The sequence below is a fragment of the Jaculus jaculus genome, chromosome 19, assembly GCF_020740685.1.
Source record: "Jaculus jaculus isolate mJacJac1 chromosome 19, mJacJac1.mat.Y.cur, whole genome shotgun sequence".
NCBI lineage: Eukaryota > Metazoa > Chordata > Mammalia > Rodentia > Dipodidae > Jaculus > Jaculus jaculus.
The window spans coordinates 5030616-5050241 of NC_059120.1; the positions used below are offsets into that span (position 1 = coordinate 5030616).

The 19626-nt window shown below is 44.6% G+C and overlaps 1 protein-coding gene and 1 long non-coding RNA gene across 2 annotated transcripts in view; both read right to left on the bottom strand.

Annotated features, from left to right (window-relative positions):
- Positions 1-5931: 5931 nt before the first annotated feature.
- LOC123456064 lies at positions 5932-8906 on the bottom strand. The gene is made up of 2 exons (XR_006634296.1): positions 8775-8906; positions 5932-8178 (listed from the first exon to the last, which is right to left on the bottom strand). It is a non-coding gene; the product is annotated as an uncharacterized LOC123456064 (long non-coding RNA).
- A 136-nt stretch (positions 8907-9042) lies between these two features.
- Erich3 (glutamate rich 3) overlaps positions 9043-19626 on the bottom strand; it is a 105859-nt gene continuing 95275 nt past the window's right edge. Inside the window, exons 13-15 of the mRNA XM_045138674.1 lie at positions 15270-15395; positions 9266-11056; positions 9043-9197 (exon numbers count right to left, since the gene is read on the bottom strand). Of these exons, the coding sequence (XP_044994609.1) occupies positions 9043-9197; positions 9266-11056; positions 15270-15395 (2072 nt within the window). The remainder of the gene's footprint in view (positions 9198-9265; positions 11057-15269; positions 15396-19626) is intronic.

Below are 19626 nucleotides of genomic sequence, written 5' to 3' on the forward strand. Positions count from 1 at the left end.
AAGCCCCTGCAGAGGCTGGTAGTCAAAGATGGGTAAGATTCTCTCGAGTGAGGTCAACCTAAGACAGGGCATGAATGATGGAATTCATATACCGATGACAGGTAAGGCCTAAATATCATAGAGAACAACCTAAGACAGGCACAGTCTTTCTGCACCAAGGCCTGGAGGGGCCTGGTTCATAAAAAATAATAAATAAAAAAGGGGAAATTTTCTAAAACCACTTGGGTGGACTTGTATCCATAGCTCTGGCCATTTGACAACAAGACTTTAACACCTACATGTAAGCAAGATTATACACATTCAGTATTACTGATAAGAGCTGGCCATTCCTTAATATTTATGTTTGTATTGCTGAGATCAAAGGATTTGTTTCCCAACCTTTGTACTAATAAGTAATTAAAGTACAAAAACTCTGCAACAGAAAGGAGTTTTTTGATAAAAACTTATGTGAAGCTCATGGAATTTTTGCCCATGGAAAAACTTTGTAAAAAGAAAAACATCCATGTGGATACCAACGAGAGACATAAAATATCTGGGCCTTCCCGGCTGCTTGGAGCACAGTTGCCCATACAACCTTAAAAAACTGCGCAGCCACCTTCCCCATCTCTGTCCAGCTTTTCCCAATGTTTCCTCTGGGCATTTGGGCCCCGCCTTCCCCTAATAATTCCAGTATAGATGTGGGATACATTCATCCTTTCTTCTGTACTTTTAACACAACTGAGCCCAATGCTCAATGCTGCCCACCTTCTGGAATGGTTTATGTTTGTGGAAGCAGGATGACCTATGACTTTCTGCCCACCATTTGGATGGGCCTTGTGCCCCAACCACCTTAATCCCAGATGTAGATATCATCCCTGGACATGAGGTCCTCCCTATGCCTTCTTTTGATTATAGCGGAGGGAGACCTACCTCCAACAACAGCTAGATTCCCTGGCTGAGGTAGTACTACAAAACAGGAGAGGACTAGACCTACTAACAGTTGAAAAGGGAGGCATATGTTTGTTTTTACAGGAAAAATGCTGTGTTCATGCCAGTACATCAGAAATTGTCCAGGACAAGATTAAGAGGCTCCAGGTAGACTTGGAGAGGAGGTGAAGGGACCCCGCAGGACAGCACACTGTGGACGGGCTTATATGGCTTCTTACCCTGCCTCCTCCCTCTACTTAGGCCCCTCCTTCCCCTCCTCCTTATCCTCACTGTTGGGTCTTGTGTAATTAAAAAAATTACACAATTTATTCACCAGTGGCTAGAGACAATAAAACTTCATCAGGTCCAGATACATTATCACAGGCTGGCAATTCAGGAATTAAGTTCCTCAGATGACCCACTGCCACCTCCTCTGCCCTCCATGTGACCAATGATGGGTAAGATCCCCAGAGGGGGACAACCTAAGATAGGCCATGGAGTGGGTTCTCAGCGAGTGAAACACCTGGTACCCGATGGCGGGTAAGGTCCCCAGAGGCGACAACCTAAGACAGGGGCCATGGTGACTAAAGCTGTTACAAACAAAAGGGGGAGATGTTGGGCTCTGAAACACGCAGGCATGAGGCCTAGTGAAACTTCCTGAGCCTAGCTAAAGTTTGGCGACCTGTCTCAGGCCAGCTAGGACTCAGCAAGATGCCTAATGGCTTCTGGCCTGCCACCTCCGCGTGGCAATTGTAATTCCCATTTCAATAGTTACAGTTTACTATTGGCCCTTACCTCTTCCCCCATCCTAAAATCCCCGCCTTCATCCCCAACATGATATAGGCAACTTCTCATAGCAATAAAGCAAGTTTTTTTCTGTGTGTTCCTGCTTCGAAAAGATGCCCGACTCAGTGTGTTTTTTTCCTCCGGTGGCCAGGAGAGGTTTCTGGGTCATCCAATGTTCATCCTCCTCAACCCCTAGGGAGGAACCAGCAGGCCTGGTTCTTCCCTCAGCACTACCTTCCCAGGAAGGAGCCTGGCACCTATCACATCAAGTAAGGCTCAGGTGAAACCACAGAAGAATTGGTGAGATGAGCAAGAGTGCTGCTTCCATGGCGAGCCTGTCAACCAGTGTCCAGGTGATGGAGACCAATACTGGGGACACTCAAAACACACCAAAGCAGAAATCCACAAGCTGCTGAGAGCTGAACACTAAAGTAGACTTAAAACACAGCCACCATGGCTCAGGGAGTTTTGTGAAAGAAGGGGCAAAAGAATTTTAAGAGCCACAGGGCAGAAGGGAATAGCCATAGACATTGCCCCCTCGCCCCAACACAAAGACTGACTGCTTGTTCCCAGGACTTATAACACTCACCCCTATGGTGAATACCAGCAATCTCACTGAAGGGGACCCTCAGCAGACTAAAGTTCAATTATTTCCTTTAAGTAATTTTCAAATCTCTTGTATTTAAGAAATACTTTTGAATGCTAAAATTCAAGTAAGGGAGGGGTTGGGATAAGTCTACGTAGCTACAGTCCAATTCTCATCGTAAGTCTTTACAGAAGCATTTGAACCACAGTCCTAGTGCCAATTCATGTTCTGTTTGAATTGAAGCTTTTTTATTTTTATTTATTTATTCAATTTTTTTCAAAACACTCACATCAACTCATCCAGACATGACATGTGGCTACTGCAACCATACATGGCAGAGTTGATGTTCGTGTGTTCTGTGTGCATGCACACTGGGCCATCTCAGTCCCTTTCTGCAACTGTACATGGCAGAGTTGGTGTTCGTGTGTTCTGTGTACATGCACACTGGGCCATCTCAGTCCCTTTCTGGCACCTGAACTCATTAGACTAGGGCTCTTCCACACTGACATACCAAGTTCACCAACTTTCATGATATACTCAGCCATTTATCAACAGACATTGCATTTATAGCATAAAAGAAAAACAAATTTTACAAAGTATTCATAATTTTTGCAGCTCACTTCCACTGAAGGTCATGTCAAGGAGCCCAAGAAGCAAGCAGTCTCACTGTTCACTGGGCCTCCTATCCTAGGACTCTTCAAATATGTCTGTTCATACACCTCTAGAAGATGTTAGAAAAGACCATGGAGACTCACTCATTCATTTTTCCATTGACATCTAAGACTGTGCCTAAGTGGAAATAGCAGTCACAGATATAATTCTAACATGTTATAGAGTAGGACATCCTAAGATAAAATGGTCCTCTCATTTCTACATGTCTCCCCTGAAATCATATGGCCACAGACATTTGATCTCAGCACCATCTCTGCAGCAGGGGCTGTGGAGCACTACCCCTTGCCCTGGGCAGAGAACATGTTTTCCCACAGCTGGCTTGAGTGGCAGGTGATATCTTTCAGTGACAGAGGTAATTTAGTCAAGGTTCTGTTCCCTTGTGAGGGGCATCAGCCAGTGAAAAGTGACAGACTTTTTGAAGACTAAAACACTTGGCTCTCACCTCCATCAGGCCATCCTGGCCCCCGAGCTTCCATGGGTGGGCTGCAGTCCCTCTGGCAGTGAGGCCTCATCTCAGCTTTTCTCTCAGCTCACTTCTGCTTCCTCCACCCTGCAGCGTTGTTCCCAAGGCATGACCCAGTAAATCTTCTGCACACAAATGCTGCAGCATTTTCCAGGGACCCTGACCTCAGATATCCATTTTCAAAAATACACGACTAAGCTTTTCTTTAGCACTTGAAAACTGCGTATTTTTTTCCTTAAACTTTTATTTCCACTCCACTTTGCCCACCGAATTTTATGCTACTGAGTATATTTTTATATTCCACAGTCTTTAATTGATCACCCTGCCATACGTTTCCGACACCAAACTATTATATAAATTCAAATTGAAGTTTTAAGGTTCTTCTATGACCATGGAGCTCTATATGTTAAATTTCTTCTCAGTTGAGATACCATTGGACTTATTAGCAGCATGTATTTTATCAAAACAATATATATGCACATATATGCATGTATATATGTTGTAAATTTTGATAAATCTTAAAAATAAATAGTAAAAGTAGAAATACATCTCTAAGGACAGTGATTCCCATTTTTAGGTTATGTTACTGTGAATGAGTACTTTACTCATTTACTGCTATAATTAGTGGCCACCATCAGTTCCATTCCATTTTGTGTTTCATTTTTATAGATGTAGAGTGAGTGCACACTACACGAATAAGTGGGTAACAATGAAAATAGCTTGTTACTTTGTAAAAGAGTGGCTTGTTACTGTACAACAGTGCACATGGTTGAACTCCTGGGTGATTTACCAAACTTCACAGACCAATAAGGCAATAAAAACATACTTTAATGGCTTATCAGCTGATAGTTCAAGTAGTCCTCAATGCATTTTGTTGACAACAAAGAATTGGAAACCCCTTTACTTGCAGAAAGATTGGTTAATCCATCACTAAAAGTCATTCTGTTTCCCCACCCCTCAACCCTGACCTACATCATAGGTCAAATTTCCCTTGCCTCCTGTGGGTCCTTCTTAGGTCACTGACACATTGTCAAATTGAAAGTGGTGAGGAGTTGGCTTTTCGGAAGCAGAGAGGGCAGAGGACTAATGATAGGGAGGATCTTGTACACAAGTTGGCTCTGAGGTCCGTCCTAAGACAACACGCATTTGAAATTTGGATATCTGCAGTCCACCTTGCCAGGAAACCTGGGGAATGCTTCATCTTCCATCTTCCTCAGTGGGCAAACTGGCACTAGTTTGAAGGTCTCTATGGTACATTCGTACCAAGACTCCTGAAAAACTGGAGGTTTCTCCTATAATTTATAAGTACTTACTAGAGCTTTAATTAGAAGTAATGTATGGGGGAAAAAAAACTAAGAAACATTTGCAGAGGAGACAGACTTTAACATCAGATCATCTGTCCAAGGATCTTATATATACTTCATTTTCCTCAAGCAAATGGAAGTATTGCAACATTCTAAAATATTGTGAGTTGCATAGATGACTGAGCATTGAACCTTCTAGAAGGTCTTACAAAAAGTGTGTGTTCTCAGCTCTTTGGTATCTTACTTCACAGAATGCATTTCCAGTTATTTGGAGGACATAATTTTCATGTCACTGGGCATGATATTAGAAGTGAGAAACAAAACTGAACAAAGGAACAAAAAGAAGGGTGAGTTTATGGGTGATTTTAAAATAATTCCACCTATATTTCTCCTATTCTCTTTTACTTCTAAAAGTGATGGTGACAGGATTTTTCTTTTTAAACATGACACAATAGAGTGGCACAGAAGCTTAGGAGGAAATATTACCCAAGGTCAGAAGTGGTCCTTCTCAACCACCCTTGAGCTTGTTAGAATATTTCACTCACCAGTGAATTTTGCTCATATTTTCTCTTCTTTGTTCAAACCATCATTTTCGAAGGGCAATAATTGTGACAAAATTATTGATTGCAGAAAGGTTAAAGAAGTCAATTCCACTATAAATTTACCTCACAAGAGTTTAGACAGGCATAGAAAAGCCTGAACTCATGAAACCCAAGTATAAAGCCCAATTCCTCCTATATTCTCTTTGGTGGCCAATTATTCTCTTGAACTATTGTATAATCGACTTTGTTCTTTGATTACACTGGCTAGAAATAGAACTCCCTTACCACTATTAGAGGACATATGAATGAGAGTATTCTTTTCTTTTCCACAAAATATTTAGAGATTCCCATTTAGTATCCTAGTATCTCAGATAACTCCTCATTGACATACTTCATGTGCTTTAAAACTAGTGAGTTAGGAATCAGATGATTAGAAATTTCTGTGATTTCAGACAAGGAATATGCCAATACTGAGCTTTTGTTACTTCTCTATGAAGCAGTGGGAATAATTTTCCTCTCTGACATCACCCTTTGAAAATGAAAGGTACATACAAACAGACATTTCAAAGCACAGCCCAATAAACTACCTCTGGTTTCTGTCTTTACAATTCAAATTTTACAAGAAAAGAGCACAAAGGTTTTAAATAGTAGTCAAAGAACAGTGCTCATGTCACATCTGTAAATATATTATTTATTTTTAATAATAAAAACCCAGAAAAAAATCAGTTAAGTTGAATGTAGTAGTAATTTTATCGTGTAGCATTTGTGAAGAAAGAATTGGTTAAAACATCACAACACTGAATTTCACAGCTAGCTTACATGCAGATTGTGGAAATATGTTACAGAATGGTTTGGTGGCATGTGTTAAATATAAAAATAATCCAATGTGATTTCCATTTAACACATTGTACAAAACTCATTTTTCAATGTGATTAACACGTTTACAATCTTTCCCTTAAGTGCTCTGTATTCAAAATGCTCTGTAACATTGAAGTTGAAATCAAGGAGGAACAATACTGCAGAGGCCCACAGTGATATAGATTAGTAATAACTGAAATTAGATGTAAAGGAGAAATAAAATCACCCATAAAACAGAAGACAGACGAAGACATATAGTGACATTCTTTGGTAGGGGTTGGGCAGAGGTTCTTCAAAACACTTAATATAATCACAATGAAAATGAGCTTAAGGTGGATTCACTGCTATTGTAGTGATTACCATGTCCTCTCCAAGGAAGGCCAAACTGCACAGAAGGAGGCATAGTGCAAGAGCAACAGGCAGTCAAAGGGACGGGCTTGACAGCGCCCTCAGGATCCATGTTCCCATTGAGCTGCTCAGTGTAGCCAACAGTCCATGAAAGCTGCTTTCTAGTCCCACCCAACCACCGGAGTTTCTCACTATGAAAAGAGGGCAGAGCCAAGCTCCAGGTGATGTAATGCCCGTACTCAGAGTACCAATCAATTACCTGCCCCCATGCCCAATCCAGTACATCTTTGGTTATTGAATGAGTCCAACATCCATTAAGGTAAAAATCACCTATAACAATAATATCTCTTGCCTCTGGAGAAAGGGCATAAGACAGCCACCATGGACTGTGCATTGTATAGTCATTTAGGGAAGAAGTTATCAACTTTGGTTATATACATCATAGAATCAAGTGCAAAACTAAATCTAAAGCTTTTGGGTAGGAAAAAGTGCTCTTTAAAAAACAAAGTGGGGCTATAGAGGTGGCTCAGCAGTTAAGGTGCTTGCCTGCAAAGCTTAATGACCCAGGTACAATTCCCCCAGTACACACATGAAGCCAGATGTGTAAAGTGAAAGTGGTGTATGCACCTGGAGTTCCTTTGCAGCACCCATTCTCTCTCTCTTCTCTGTTAACTCTGCTTGCAAATAAATAAATATATTAAAAACCACCAGTGTGTACTCTGACTGGAGAATTCTACTATGGAACATTCTTACCACCTCCCTGGAGAAAAGAGGGCAGAACTTTTTCCTATGAATCCCCGGCAGGAAATCAATACCCCTACAGAGACAGATGCTCAGCAAGAAAAGCTATTGGGGGTGATTTAGAAGCTATTGTAACTGCTCATTTATTGTAGACCATGAGGTTAGCTTCCAGGTTTGAAACAGCGGAACTCAGGAAAATGAGCACAATGCCAATTTAATGGTATCAGCTAAAGATCCTCAAATGTTGGTAGATGTTCTGATGGGCTACATATATCTCCCTCTTCCTATTATCATACTCTTTCCATTTACCTAAGTCATTCACTACTTACATTTACAGTTGAGAAGCCCTACACATAAGGCCCCAAAGGATAAGCGTGCCAGCTAACATTCAGCTAGTCTACTTGAGAAAGCAGGACTCGGGAAACGCACACCAAAACAAAGGGCTTTTTGGAATAGGATTCCATTTTAGTCTTTTAGTATAAGCAGAAAAATGAATACTTCCAAGCGAAAGCGACGTTTTATCTGTGGAATCCTTTTCTGGAAGGACTTAGGCTTGGAGCAATTGTCAGTTCTGAGCATGCACGGAAGGGTCCATGGTTCAAAGACTGGTGATTTAAGTGCCAAGCTGCCAGTTTGAAATAAAATCCCATGTGAGGAAGTAGAAGTGGTATTTGACTGTTTACACAGGCAGTTGAGCCTTCCATTAACCTTTGGTAAAAGTCAAACATGAAAACCACCAACTGATGTGAATAGACTCATTAGCTGGGCAGAGTGTCCCAAGTTCTCCATTTGTGACCACTGATGTGTGAGGGTTTTGCAGATCCAAGGAGCTTTCGATGTTAATCACCACCACTGATGGTTTGGGAAACAACTCAGAAAAGCAGTGATTTCTTTTTCTAAAGTCCTGATGAAATGGATGAACCTTTCTCTAGGCTTTATGTCTTCCAGCAGACACCTTTACCTTAAAATATCCTGAAAAATGATAAAAAGAACAATAGTATTATGGGCATAGTCACTTAAAATTATAGAAATGATGCAATAAGGATGGGAGGTTATCAAGGAAATAGTAAGATATACCAAAAATACATTTTCGTCTTTGCTTCTCTTCAAAACTTAGGTATTTAAATATTATCCTTTGAATACATACACAATATTTATATTTTATGTATGAAAGACATACAATATACTAACATTTATAATATTTCAGAAATAAAGGCACCGAGTCCAAGTGGTCACTGCCAACTCCACCTTTTCAAACACTAACGTGGGAAGAGTTCTACTGGGAGTTGGACACGTTCCCTCTGCGGGGTTTGGTTTGTGGCACACGCCCTGTATTGTCCTTGGGCCCCGCGAGACAAGGCCGCCCCTCCCTGGAGTGTGCTGGGAAGGCCCATGGGTGAGTGCTTCGGCCTTCCTCCATGTTCCCCAAGCCTTCCTCCAGCTTCCCGCCAAGCAGCCCAGAACTGGGGGCTGTGTCCCTTACGCACACAGCAGACTCTCATCAAAGGAGGGGCATCCCCAAAGACCGGAGACGCCCTCAGTCCTGCGAGCACATGGGACAAACTCACCTCCTACTCCTCTGGTTTGGGGGAAGACGTCGCCTCCCTTTGCTCTTCCTCCTCCTCACGGGTTCCAGAGCAATGCGGGTCCGCTGGCAGTGGGGCCCTTGCCCGCGCAGGCTCTCCGTGAGCCCAGGGTCCCTGCCCTCCTCCGCAGGTCCCAGCCTCCCCTCCCCCTCCTCCGTCCCCACGCGGCCGCAGCCTCGGGGCCGGCCCCTCTGCGTCCCGACGCCCAGCCCCCAGCGCCTCTCCTGCGGACTGCGCCGCCCCGCCGCCCTCAGCCCCGGGCCGGCCGGCCTCCGGCCTCAGGCCCCCGCCGGCAGCGCCCCCGAGGGAGGCCCTGCTCCCCGCGGCCCCGCCAGCGATCTGCGAGCGTGGCCTCTTCTCCCGCCTCTCCAGGGCGGCCACCGCCACTGCGGCGCGCGGGCCTTCCTCGGCCACAGCCTCTGCGCCTCCCCGCAAAGCCCCGCGCCCCCCTGCGAGGCTGTCCTTCCCCTCACGTGTGCCCAGAGGGCATGGAGGCCGCCCCTCCTCCTCCTCCTGGGGCTCCTCTCTCCCTGCCCCGCTGAAGTCCTCCCTCAGGGCTGGACCCCGCGCAGGGCCCATCTCCTTGCTTGGCATCAGCATGCCAGCTGCCGCCTGTGGCAGCCCGGCTCTCTCTCCATCCTCTGGTTCGAGTCCACCAAGGCCTTCCAGCTCCTTCCTCGCACGCTCCTCGTCCTCCCCTGCGGCCGCGGCCGTCCCCTCAGCGGCGCGGGCCTCGAGGGACGGCGGCTCCTCGTCCTCCCCTGCGGCCGCGGCCGTCCCCTCAGCGGCGCGGGCCTCGAGTGACGGCGGCTCCTCGCGCTCCCCTGCGGCCGCGGCCGTCCCCTCAGCGGCGCGGGCCTCGAGTGACGGCGGCTCCTCGTCCTCCCCTGCGGCCGCGGCCGTCCCCTCAGCGGCGCGGGCCTCGAGTGACGGCGGCTCCTCGTCCTCCCCTGCGGCGGCGGCCGTCCCCTCAGCGGCGCGGGCCTCGAGTGACGGCGGCTCCTCATCCTCCCCTGCGGCGGCGGCCGTCCCCTCAGCGGCGCGGGCCTCGAGTGACGGCGGCTCCTCGTCCTCCCCTGCGGCGGCGGCCGTCCCCTCAGCGGCGCGGGCCTCGAGTGACGGCGGCTCCTCATCCTCCCCTGCGGCCGCGGCCGTCCCCTCAGCGGCGCGGGCCTCGAGTGACGGCGGCTCCTCGTCCTCCCCTGCGGCCGCGGCCGTCCCCTCAGCTGCGCGGGCCTCGAGTGACGGCGGCTCCTCATCCTCCCCTGCGGCGGCGGCCGTCCCCTCAGCTGCGCGGGCCTCGAGTGACGGCGGCTCCTCGCGCTCCCCTGCGGCCGCGGCCGTCCCCTCAGGTGGCTCTGCACGGGCGGCCTCGGGTAGGGTCACCATGCGGCCGCTGGGCGCTGACTCCTCGGCAAGCCCTGGCTCGTCCTGCAGCCCAGCTGCCGCCCGGGTCTCCGCCCGGTGGGCGTCGGGCTCTGGTTCCTCCGCGGAGGCCGGGGTCGCTCCCTGTGCGGGGCTGGCCTTCGCCGCGTCCCCCGGGTCGGTTCCTCCATGCCCGGGCTCGGCGGCGTCCTCGCCCTCGAAGGGCTCTGCCCGGGCCGCCTCTCCCCTCTCAGGTCCCGGGTCACCCCGGTCTCTTGCTACCTGGGGGCCCCCGGGGGGCTCGTCCCCAGAGCCGCCTCTCTGGCCCGCTGGGTCCCGCGGCGCCCCTGGCTGGGCGGGTGTCCTCTCTTCGCCTTTGCGGGCAGCAGCCCGCGCTTGGGGCCCAGCTTCCCGCTCCGCCCCCCGAGTCTCGGCCTCTGGCATCTCGGGGTTCGCTGGCCCTGTCTGCTGCCCTTGCTGCGCGCTCAGGCTGGGGCGCTGCGTGAGCGAGGTGTTCGCGCAGCCCCGCAGCAGCCCGGGGGCCCCCGCGGCCTGCCCTCCTGCAGCGCCAGCGCCCCTCGGAGTCACCCGGCGCCCGCCTGCGGCTCGGCCCGGGCGGCTTCGCTCCTCTTCTCTAGGCCTCCCGCTGCCCTCTGCGGCTGCTGCCATGCATCCGGCCAGTGCTCCCGGCTTCGCCGTTTCCTTCTTCTCTTCCAAGGGAACCTCTGTGTCCTCTGTTTTCTGCTTCACGGCTACGGCCCCCTTTCCAGGCCTCGGGGACTCATCCTCCTCCATCACGACTTTCTTCTCCAATGTGTGTGTTTCTCGCTCAACATTGTTGGATTTCTCATCTGAGGTGCATGCTGCCCTTTTCTCCAGCACATAATTCCAGTTTGGCGCTATAGGAATAAGGCAGAAATAAGGAGAAAATACGACATGTAATATTCCACAATGCTTATTGTTAAAAGATTGATACATGCCATCTATGTGCCCTTTCAAACACCTGCTCAGTTGATTCCGAGATACCATTAGCTGCCACGAACCAAAATTGAAAAACACCTCTCATAATGAAAATTAATATTTTCCGGTGTCATTAAAGACAAGCTGGACATTATAAATGTTGGAAATGAGTGTAAAAATGAAAGAGCTGGCTGAGCAACAGCACTGGTCCCCACTGCTTCCTCGCGGTGTTGAATGTGACCGTTTGCCTCTCGCCCCTGGCCCATGCCATCCCTGGGACTGCGAGTTAAAGCAAACTTTTCCTCGCTTAACATTCCACCTTTATTCCAGCAATGAAAAGGTAACTAATGCACCCCCATATCTCAGAGATACAGCATCCACCATTCTCTCACATCCGTACACCCACATTCACAGAGCCAAATACCCTGCTTCAAACATTAAGACTTGCAGAAAAATTATGCAATAAGAAAATGGTGTTTAATTTTCTGTAAAACTATCATTCCCTGCAGCATGATAACTGTCTTCTGATGCATCTGCTACTGGAATAAGCATTTAGCGTCCTAATCCTAATGCAAGATGGGAATGGTATCTTAGGTTGTTCCCACATCTTAAAGCTATGGTACTTAGATTTAGTTGTCAAAAATCTTCACAGCTAAGGTAAGACATTTTACTAAAGATAGTAATTTGTATTCCATGTCAGGATGCCTAACATCTATATTCACAACCTGATTTGCTTTTGGCAACATGGCAAGACTTTGTAGCATGCAACCCCCTCCGACATAAATAGTGCTCCTGCAGAACTTCATACATGCTCACCCAGGATGCCCTGGGGGTGGTTATTGAGTGGAAATAAGTACAGGTCCACTGTATTTTTAAAGGCTCTTATAGTTCTTATTATTTAACAAAGACATATATGTTGCCTGAATGACTCATATGTGAAAGCATATCATGTTAAATACCTGAAGCTTTTAATATTCTTTTTTTTAAATTATTTATTTATTTATTTGAGAGTGACAGGCACAGAGAGGAAGACAGATAGAGGGAGAGAGAGAGAGAATGGGCGCGCCAGGGTTTCCAGCCTCTGCAAACGAACTCCAGATGCGTGCGCCCCCTTGTGCATCTGGCTAACGTGGGACCTGGGGAACCGAGCCTCGAACCAGGGTCCTTAGGCTTCACAGGCAAGCGTTTAACCGCTAAGCCATCTCTCCAGCCCTTAATATTCTTAATAAAGACTGATACTTATGGAGGTTGGGACTTCTTCTATAAGTATATTAACAGTTTATATTACTCTAATAATTTTCATTTAAAAAAGACACATGACTAGATGCTATGAAACAGTTACCCAACAGTATCAGCGTATTATGTGAAGCTATGGAATAAACATACTTTGTGTGACTTTCTGGCTGGCTGTCTTACCCACAGTGTTTCACTGCCAACCTGGCAGAAACCTGAATCTCTGTTTTAACTTCTCTTTTTCTACACCAACCCAGGACTGTCACCACTCCACTACCTCTACTAACACAAAGCATGAATTTCTAGGGAGGACTATATGCCATTTGGACCATAGACAATAATAGCTGGTGGAACATTTCCCTTAAAACACATTTAGAAGATAACTTTGATGCTTTCTTTCAAAGGAGTAAACCTGAAAATTTCAGATCTATCAATGAGGCCAAGGCTAGCTTTTGCAGGAGGTCTGGTTATCATTTAGCAACTGTTCACAAAATCATACTTAAGAGTTCCCAAAAGGTAAATGTTGAGTCAAATGGTTTGCTCAAAGATGCTGCGCCCAATTCACTACAGAGTATAGCACATTTTTATTTCATTTCAGATTATGACTGGATTTAGAACAGTTACATTGAAACAATGAGGAACAACAATGCATGTCAGGGCTCTTTAGTAGTACATCTGTTGCTTTTCAGACTCCCACAAGAAAGTGTTATTAAAAAGTCAGTTATGAAAAACATTTATATAAAGTTCTCTGTTTTGCTAACCTTGTCTCTAAATTTATGGATTAATTAAAGAACATTCAGGAATACAGGGGAATAAAACTGCCTAGTCACCACATAATAATGTACTGTCTAAATTCTAGGAAAGTACTAATGACATCCAGCCGAGACCTTGTGTGAATACGCACTGCAGGGCAGGGAAGCATGGATTTCCTAAAGGAAAGGAGGAAGGGTAATTGAAGCTTTTCTAAGCAATATCAGTAGGAAAAAATTATATATTTTTATGGCAGCCTCATGAGCTTTGGGGAGAAATATTTTATTGACAAGAGCCTTAGTATTCACAAAAGGGGTCGACTTGATTTGTGCAGTGAGTGCAGTGGGAGACCAGATGAGCCTGGGTAAACAGGATACTTCCACTGCTTAATACATACATGGATTCAGAAAAGGTGACCTCTCTGGGCCTTCATTTTCTGTTTCTATAAGATGGGGATGGTCATGCATGACTCAGGATTCTTGTGATAATCTTTCATGAAAAATGTTCATTGTAGTGTGTGGCTTTTAAAGCCTGACAAGTCTTCCACACTTGCCTCCCGCTGACTACAGTGAACTAGATTTCCTTACTTGAGTAAGATGTCACAGATAACTCCAAAGGCTGCCCTAAATGTTTTGGGAGACTCACAGGAATTTTTATAGGGAAAAGCCCATTGTCAAAACTCAGCATCCCTCTCCTGTACCTCCATGCACTGCTTACTCAAGCTTGATGTTGCCTAAGGAGAAAGGAAGTCCTTCCTATGCCTGCACCCCTGAAGTTGTCTCCAGTGCCTCATTAAACACTGTAGATGGGGTTATATGAGTAAGAAGAGGGTACTCCCCCACAGACACACACATCTATTTAAAGTTGAACGTTTATAAAGGTAATTCGTCATGTAAGAGAAAACCTGACATCAAGAATTGGAAGTTGACTAGATATGTGTGAGTGAGCCATGCTCTATGATTCAGTGGATAATTGGCAACTTGAGGAGGGAAGATTCATTGCCGCTTTGTATGGTGACTCCAGTGAATGCTTTCCCAAATAAGAACCAAAGGACCAAGAAGAGTGTGTGAACCATAAGTAACTGTGATGTGTTGTAGTTCTTGGTGTCTCTAAGTGGATCAGTGAGTGCAATTTCACCTTCCTGGCCCATGACCTTGGAGGTGTGTTATGAAACAAGACCAACCTAAGGCTGGAGAGATGGCTTAGCGGTTCAGCACTTGCTTGTGAAACCTAAGGACCCAGGTTCAAGGCTTGATTCCCCAGGACCCACGTTAGCCAGATGCACACGCATCTGGAGTTTGTTTGCAGTGGCTGAAAGCTCTGATGTGCCCATTCTTTCTCTCTCTCTTCTTCCCTCCCTCCCTCCCTCCCTCTCTCTCTCTGTTACTCCCAAATAAATAAATAAATAAATAAATAAATAAATAAGAGCAATCTAAAAATCCCTACCATTGTTTTAGAATCACAAGCCCATTTGTGTTTAATCTTTAATTTAATCCCCAACTGGTGGCACTGTAAGGGAGGGTTGTGAAACCTTGAGGAGGTAGACCCTTGCTACAGCTGTGTGGGAAAAGGCTGTGAGGTACTGCCTGCTTACTTTCCTCCTTCTGGTCACTTTCTTCCTGCTGGGGTAAAGGACATGAGATGCCAGCTGCCTGCTCCTTCCATGTCCTCCTTTCCATGGACTCCAAACTGTAAAGTCAATTAAGCTCTTTCCTTCCTTAAACTGACTTGGATCAGTTTTTCTGTCCCAGCAATAAGAAATAACTGATACACTTAGGCAACAATGTATTCCAAATAGAATGTTAAATTTGTAAAATATGTCAGTTTTAGCAGCTAGGCACGGTGGCGCACACCTTTAGTCCCAGCACTCAGGAGACAGAGGTAGGAGGATTGTTCTTGAGTTCAAGGCCACCCTGAAACTACATAGTGAATTTCAAGTCATCCTGGGCTAGAGTGAGACCCTACCTTGAACAACAACAACAAAAAGATGTCAGTTTCAAAGCTACACTTCAGGGCTCCCAACCACTTCTTACCATAGCATTCATTAGATGAGAAGCACAAAAGGAGACAGCAGAAGAAAGAAAGAAGGGCAGGAAGATAAAAGCAGAGATGGGTTAGCTTTTGTGCAGGATTTCTAAAGGTCTTTCCTCTGGAATGACACAGTCTTACCTCCACTTGAGTCAATCTCCAGCTCCCTCATTGGGTTTGAACCCTCCTCTGAGCGTCTCATATCAGATGTGATGTCAGAGTGGCTGTGGAAGCCTGGCCCCAGGGCTTCGCTTATTACTGGTCCAACTGATTGGAGGTTATATAAAACATCAAAAGGTATAAAATAGATCATAGTAAACATTTTTAAAAGTTGGATTAGTTTAAATGCACTCACATTAAAATGCGACCTTGTTTCTAAAATCAATAAAGATTAACTTCCCAAGGTTTGGTTTTTAAAAGGAAAACACAATACACCCAAGAAAATCATGAGGTGAGAGACACACACAAAGGGAAGGAAGCATTCATTCAGAAAGATGCCAGCCAGAAGCAGTGACAGGTTGCCAAATGCACATGCAATGAAATGCTGGGAAAAGCAGTCAAGTTGTCTTTTACTTTCCAGAAACATGTGATGACTTTTATGACACCAATCATCACTGCTCTTTTAAATTGCTAAGCCTACCAGAGCTGACTGCACTGTGAGCTTTTCATCCATTAGCAGATTCTAGCTATTTGACCCCAGTACTCACCTCATATGGACAGAAGCCAAAAGAAGTTCGTACAAAATCCCATTGCGATATTGACAACATGCACTGTTCTACAAATTCCTGTTCTATGTACATGATTACTGCCAGGGACCTCAAGGGAGGAGAGAAGTAAGATCACATCCCAATTGTTTGGGCCTAAGCCTTGGTTTACCCATGGGCCACAGAGAGTTATGGATATAAAATTATCAGGAAGACTAAGCAATGCATACAGAGTACGTTTACATTCCATGGAATGAGGGCATATGGTTGATTAATAAAAATAATAATAGTAATGAATAATAAAACCCCAGCCAGTAAAGCAAAAGCTATTCAAGGAAGCAGACAGTACCAGCACATCAGTGCCCATGTCAGCTCACTCAGAACAGGCAGTGTAGGTACCACTCCCTTTCTGCTCCTGGCTGAGGTGAGCTCTGGAGTACATGAGAGCCACAGTAGTGAGGTCCTGCCTGTTACAGATCAGCAAGAGGGGGACTCTCACCTCTGCTGGGGACTCATAAGGTTTGACACTAGAAAAAGACTGACTAGGACATTTTTTCCTCAGATGTTCTCTGGTGTTGCAACCTCAAAGCCAGCTCTCCCCTCTACTCTCTTCTACCCACAGGGAGCAAGCTGGGGCTCCCATCAGCATGGTGGCTGGCCACTTTGTTCCCTCCATCTGTTCAGCTCTTCATCCTGTAAGTCACCTGTCCTTTAGCTCTCTGTAAAGGTGACCACCAAAGGCAATGGTCATTGTCAGTTCTTATAGTAGTGGTAGACATGAAATGGTTTTGTACAAAGAATTTCTTACAAAACTATCTGTTTTCACTCAAACTTTATAGTATTTTACAGTACTGTTCAAAATATATTTTAATAATAGAGTGTTAACGTCCATCATGAAAATAAATATATGTTGCAATATGATATAGGACTTTCCTAATTAGAAAAATAGTACAAATCCATTGTGTAAAGTTTGATAGAATTTTTTTTTTTTGCTAGGTATGTTGGCACACACTTTTATGTATGTGTGTGTGAGAGAGAGAAAGAGCAAGAGAGAGAGAGAGAGAGAGAGAGAGAGAGAGAGAGAGAGAGAGAGAGAGAGAGAGAGAGAACTGGCATGCCAGGTCCTCCAGCCACTTAATTAAGCTCCAGATGTGTGTGCCACCTTGTGCACATGTACCGCCTTACATGCTTGTGTTGTACATCTTCAGAGTTCAACATGGGCCCATGGGATTTGCATGCAAGTGCCTGAACCACTAAGCCATTTCTGCAGCTGTTGATAGGACTTACTTAGGTACAAAGAATTAAACAAAAGCCATCCATAGTTTTGCCCTGAGAAAGATGTATTTTAGTGGCTAGGAAACTCTTTTCCTCTCTGTTCCTCCTATAGAAAGCTTCTCATAGCCTTCTTTATTTCAGTATCCACATATTTGTCTCCAGTACCATCACATAAGGAAGACTCTGAAGATTCTAACAGTCTTAATAAAATTTATTTAACTAATTCCTTACTGTTGAAGTTATTTTCACTCTTTTGTGATGATAAAACCACTTTCGCATTATAAGAATTATTTATAGTACTGTTTTTCTTTTTATTTATTTACAAGTAGAGAGAAAGAGCAATATAGAGGGAAGGAGGGAGGAAGAGAGGGAGAGAAAAAGAAAGAAAATAAATGGGTATACCAAAGCCTTTTGCCACTGTCAATGAACTCCAGATGCATGCATCACTTTCATGTATCTGGCTCTAAGTGGGTACTGGGGAATCAAACCCAGGATGTCAGGTTTTGCAAGTAAGTACCCTGAGCCACTGAGCTATCTCTCCAGTCCTATAATTACTGTTTTTAAATTTCTACTTTCTTTTAACTATCTATGCTTCTGATTAAGCCCTAGTTTTATTGAACTCTGATCACAAAACAGATTCAGAGTCATCTGCTCTGTGCCACTGGGGGAAAGGTTTAAAAAAGGAACTGAATTTTTCTAATAAACCAACCTTTAATTTTTTCATTACTTTTAGTTGGCATAGTGAGATTTAGATGTCATTTATTCTGGAATTTTCAAAAGCCAGCCTTCTAAATTACATTGTTTTATGCCACTATCTATTGCAAAGGTCTGGTTTTGTTTATACAAAAATGAATTTTGTCATTCTTGTACTTTTCTTTAAGTGTGGTTAGATTTTGAAGCCCTCCAATGTCATCTGTGAAATACCTATCAATTCCAACTCAGTAACCCAAGCACTAGAGAGAAAAGGAAGGTGAGTTGATACACTGAGTGCCCTTGGAAGAGACACAATTTTCTGTTGTTTCCCAGTTTGGTCAGACCAAGACCCTTGGCACTGCCATTGTCAAGGGAGGAGCTGCTATGAGTCAGAAGACCCTCTCCTCCTACAGCTGACTGGCTGCTGGTGCTGCCCAGGTTTCTCTAGGGTGGGCATCCTGAGGAGTTATTAGCCATTGAAAACTCTCCCAGAATCATTACTCGGCTTTCCCTCCAGCTCTAACCTCTGTTTTCTGACACTTGGGTCTAGATGAGCTTTTTATAATATCTGTGAGGACTCTCCTTTTTTTACCCGGGGGAAATAAATTCAAGAGAACTCCTGATACCTTTCTCATGTTGCAAATTTCTTGAATCTTGTGACCTCTGGATGGGAAATGCCTTAGTTCAAGAGCAAAACTATGAACTCTCAAACTGCAATCCTTCCCTTTCTTCCTCTTTCCAAAGAAAATAAAGAGAGGGTGAGAGAAGGTACCAGAGGCTCATGTGTGTGTCGCATAACTTTTCTGATTAACATTCTCCTAAGAATGGACTTTTAGCCTTCCTATCACTCAGCAGTATGTGAATATGGAAATGTAGACACACACTGAAACAATTCAAATTCTTGGTGGAGGAAGTCCAACTATTACACATTAAAACAGCTGATAAACATATGCCAATCAGAATGTAAATGGTATTACTCACAAATATTTCTTAAATTTAAAATACTGCTGACAATTTTTGATACACTGTCTATTCATATGATTTAAATAGACAACTTGAGAGCTTTCAGAGAGTCTTTATCATAAACTTCACTTTTAAGATAAAAGAAAAATATATGGGCTGAAAAACTATGATGAAAAAGGTTTGCAGACAATTCTTTTTTGATATTTTTGTAACGTTTCTCTGCTTTTTATTCTTTCTCTCTCTTTCTATCTCTGTGTCTATCCTAGGCAATTTCTCTGCCTTAAAAGAATGCAAAAAGGGACAAAAGAAAGCCAATGTTTCATTTCTGTCCCTTGCCTGAGTAAGGTTCAGATGTCATTATTTTCAACCACAGGCAAAGATATTAAAGAGTAATAGGAATCAGAGTTCAAGAAACCATCCAAGAACTTCAACATATTACTATTTTGAAAGGTTTAGCTTATTTATTTTTTCAGAGTACTAAGTCTTGTCTAGCCTGCAGTGTCTGTGAGGGAGTTTGGGCAGTAGAAAAATAATGAAAAGTGAAATTGCTAATATATGTAATAAAAATTAACATAGCCACAAAGCAAAATGTCAGCCTATCTTCTCCCATACTGATTTAATTCTCGCTATGAGTTCTCTTTTCCAGATTCCCAAATCTTAGAAACACAAGTGTACCTACTTTGAATACTTAACATCTTTTATATTCTCTATCCTGTTTCCTCAGTGACAACCAATTCATTCCCTCTCTTCTGCTACTTTCAAAACAAAATGAACTGATTTCATCTTAAAACCTGAGAAGGATCCTGAGAAACTCAACATCAAAAGCAAATTTTGCCAGTATTTGCATCTGAATCTTAAGAATA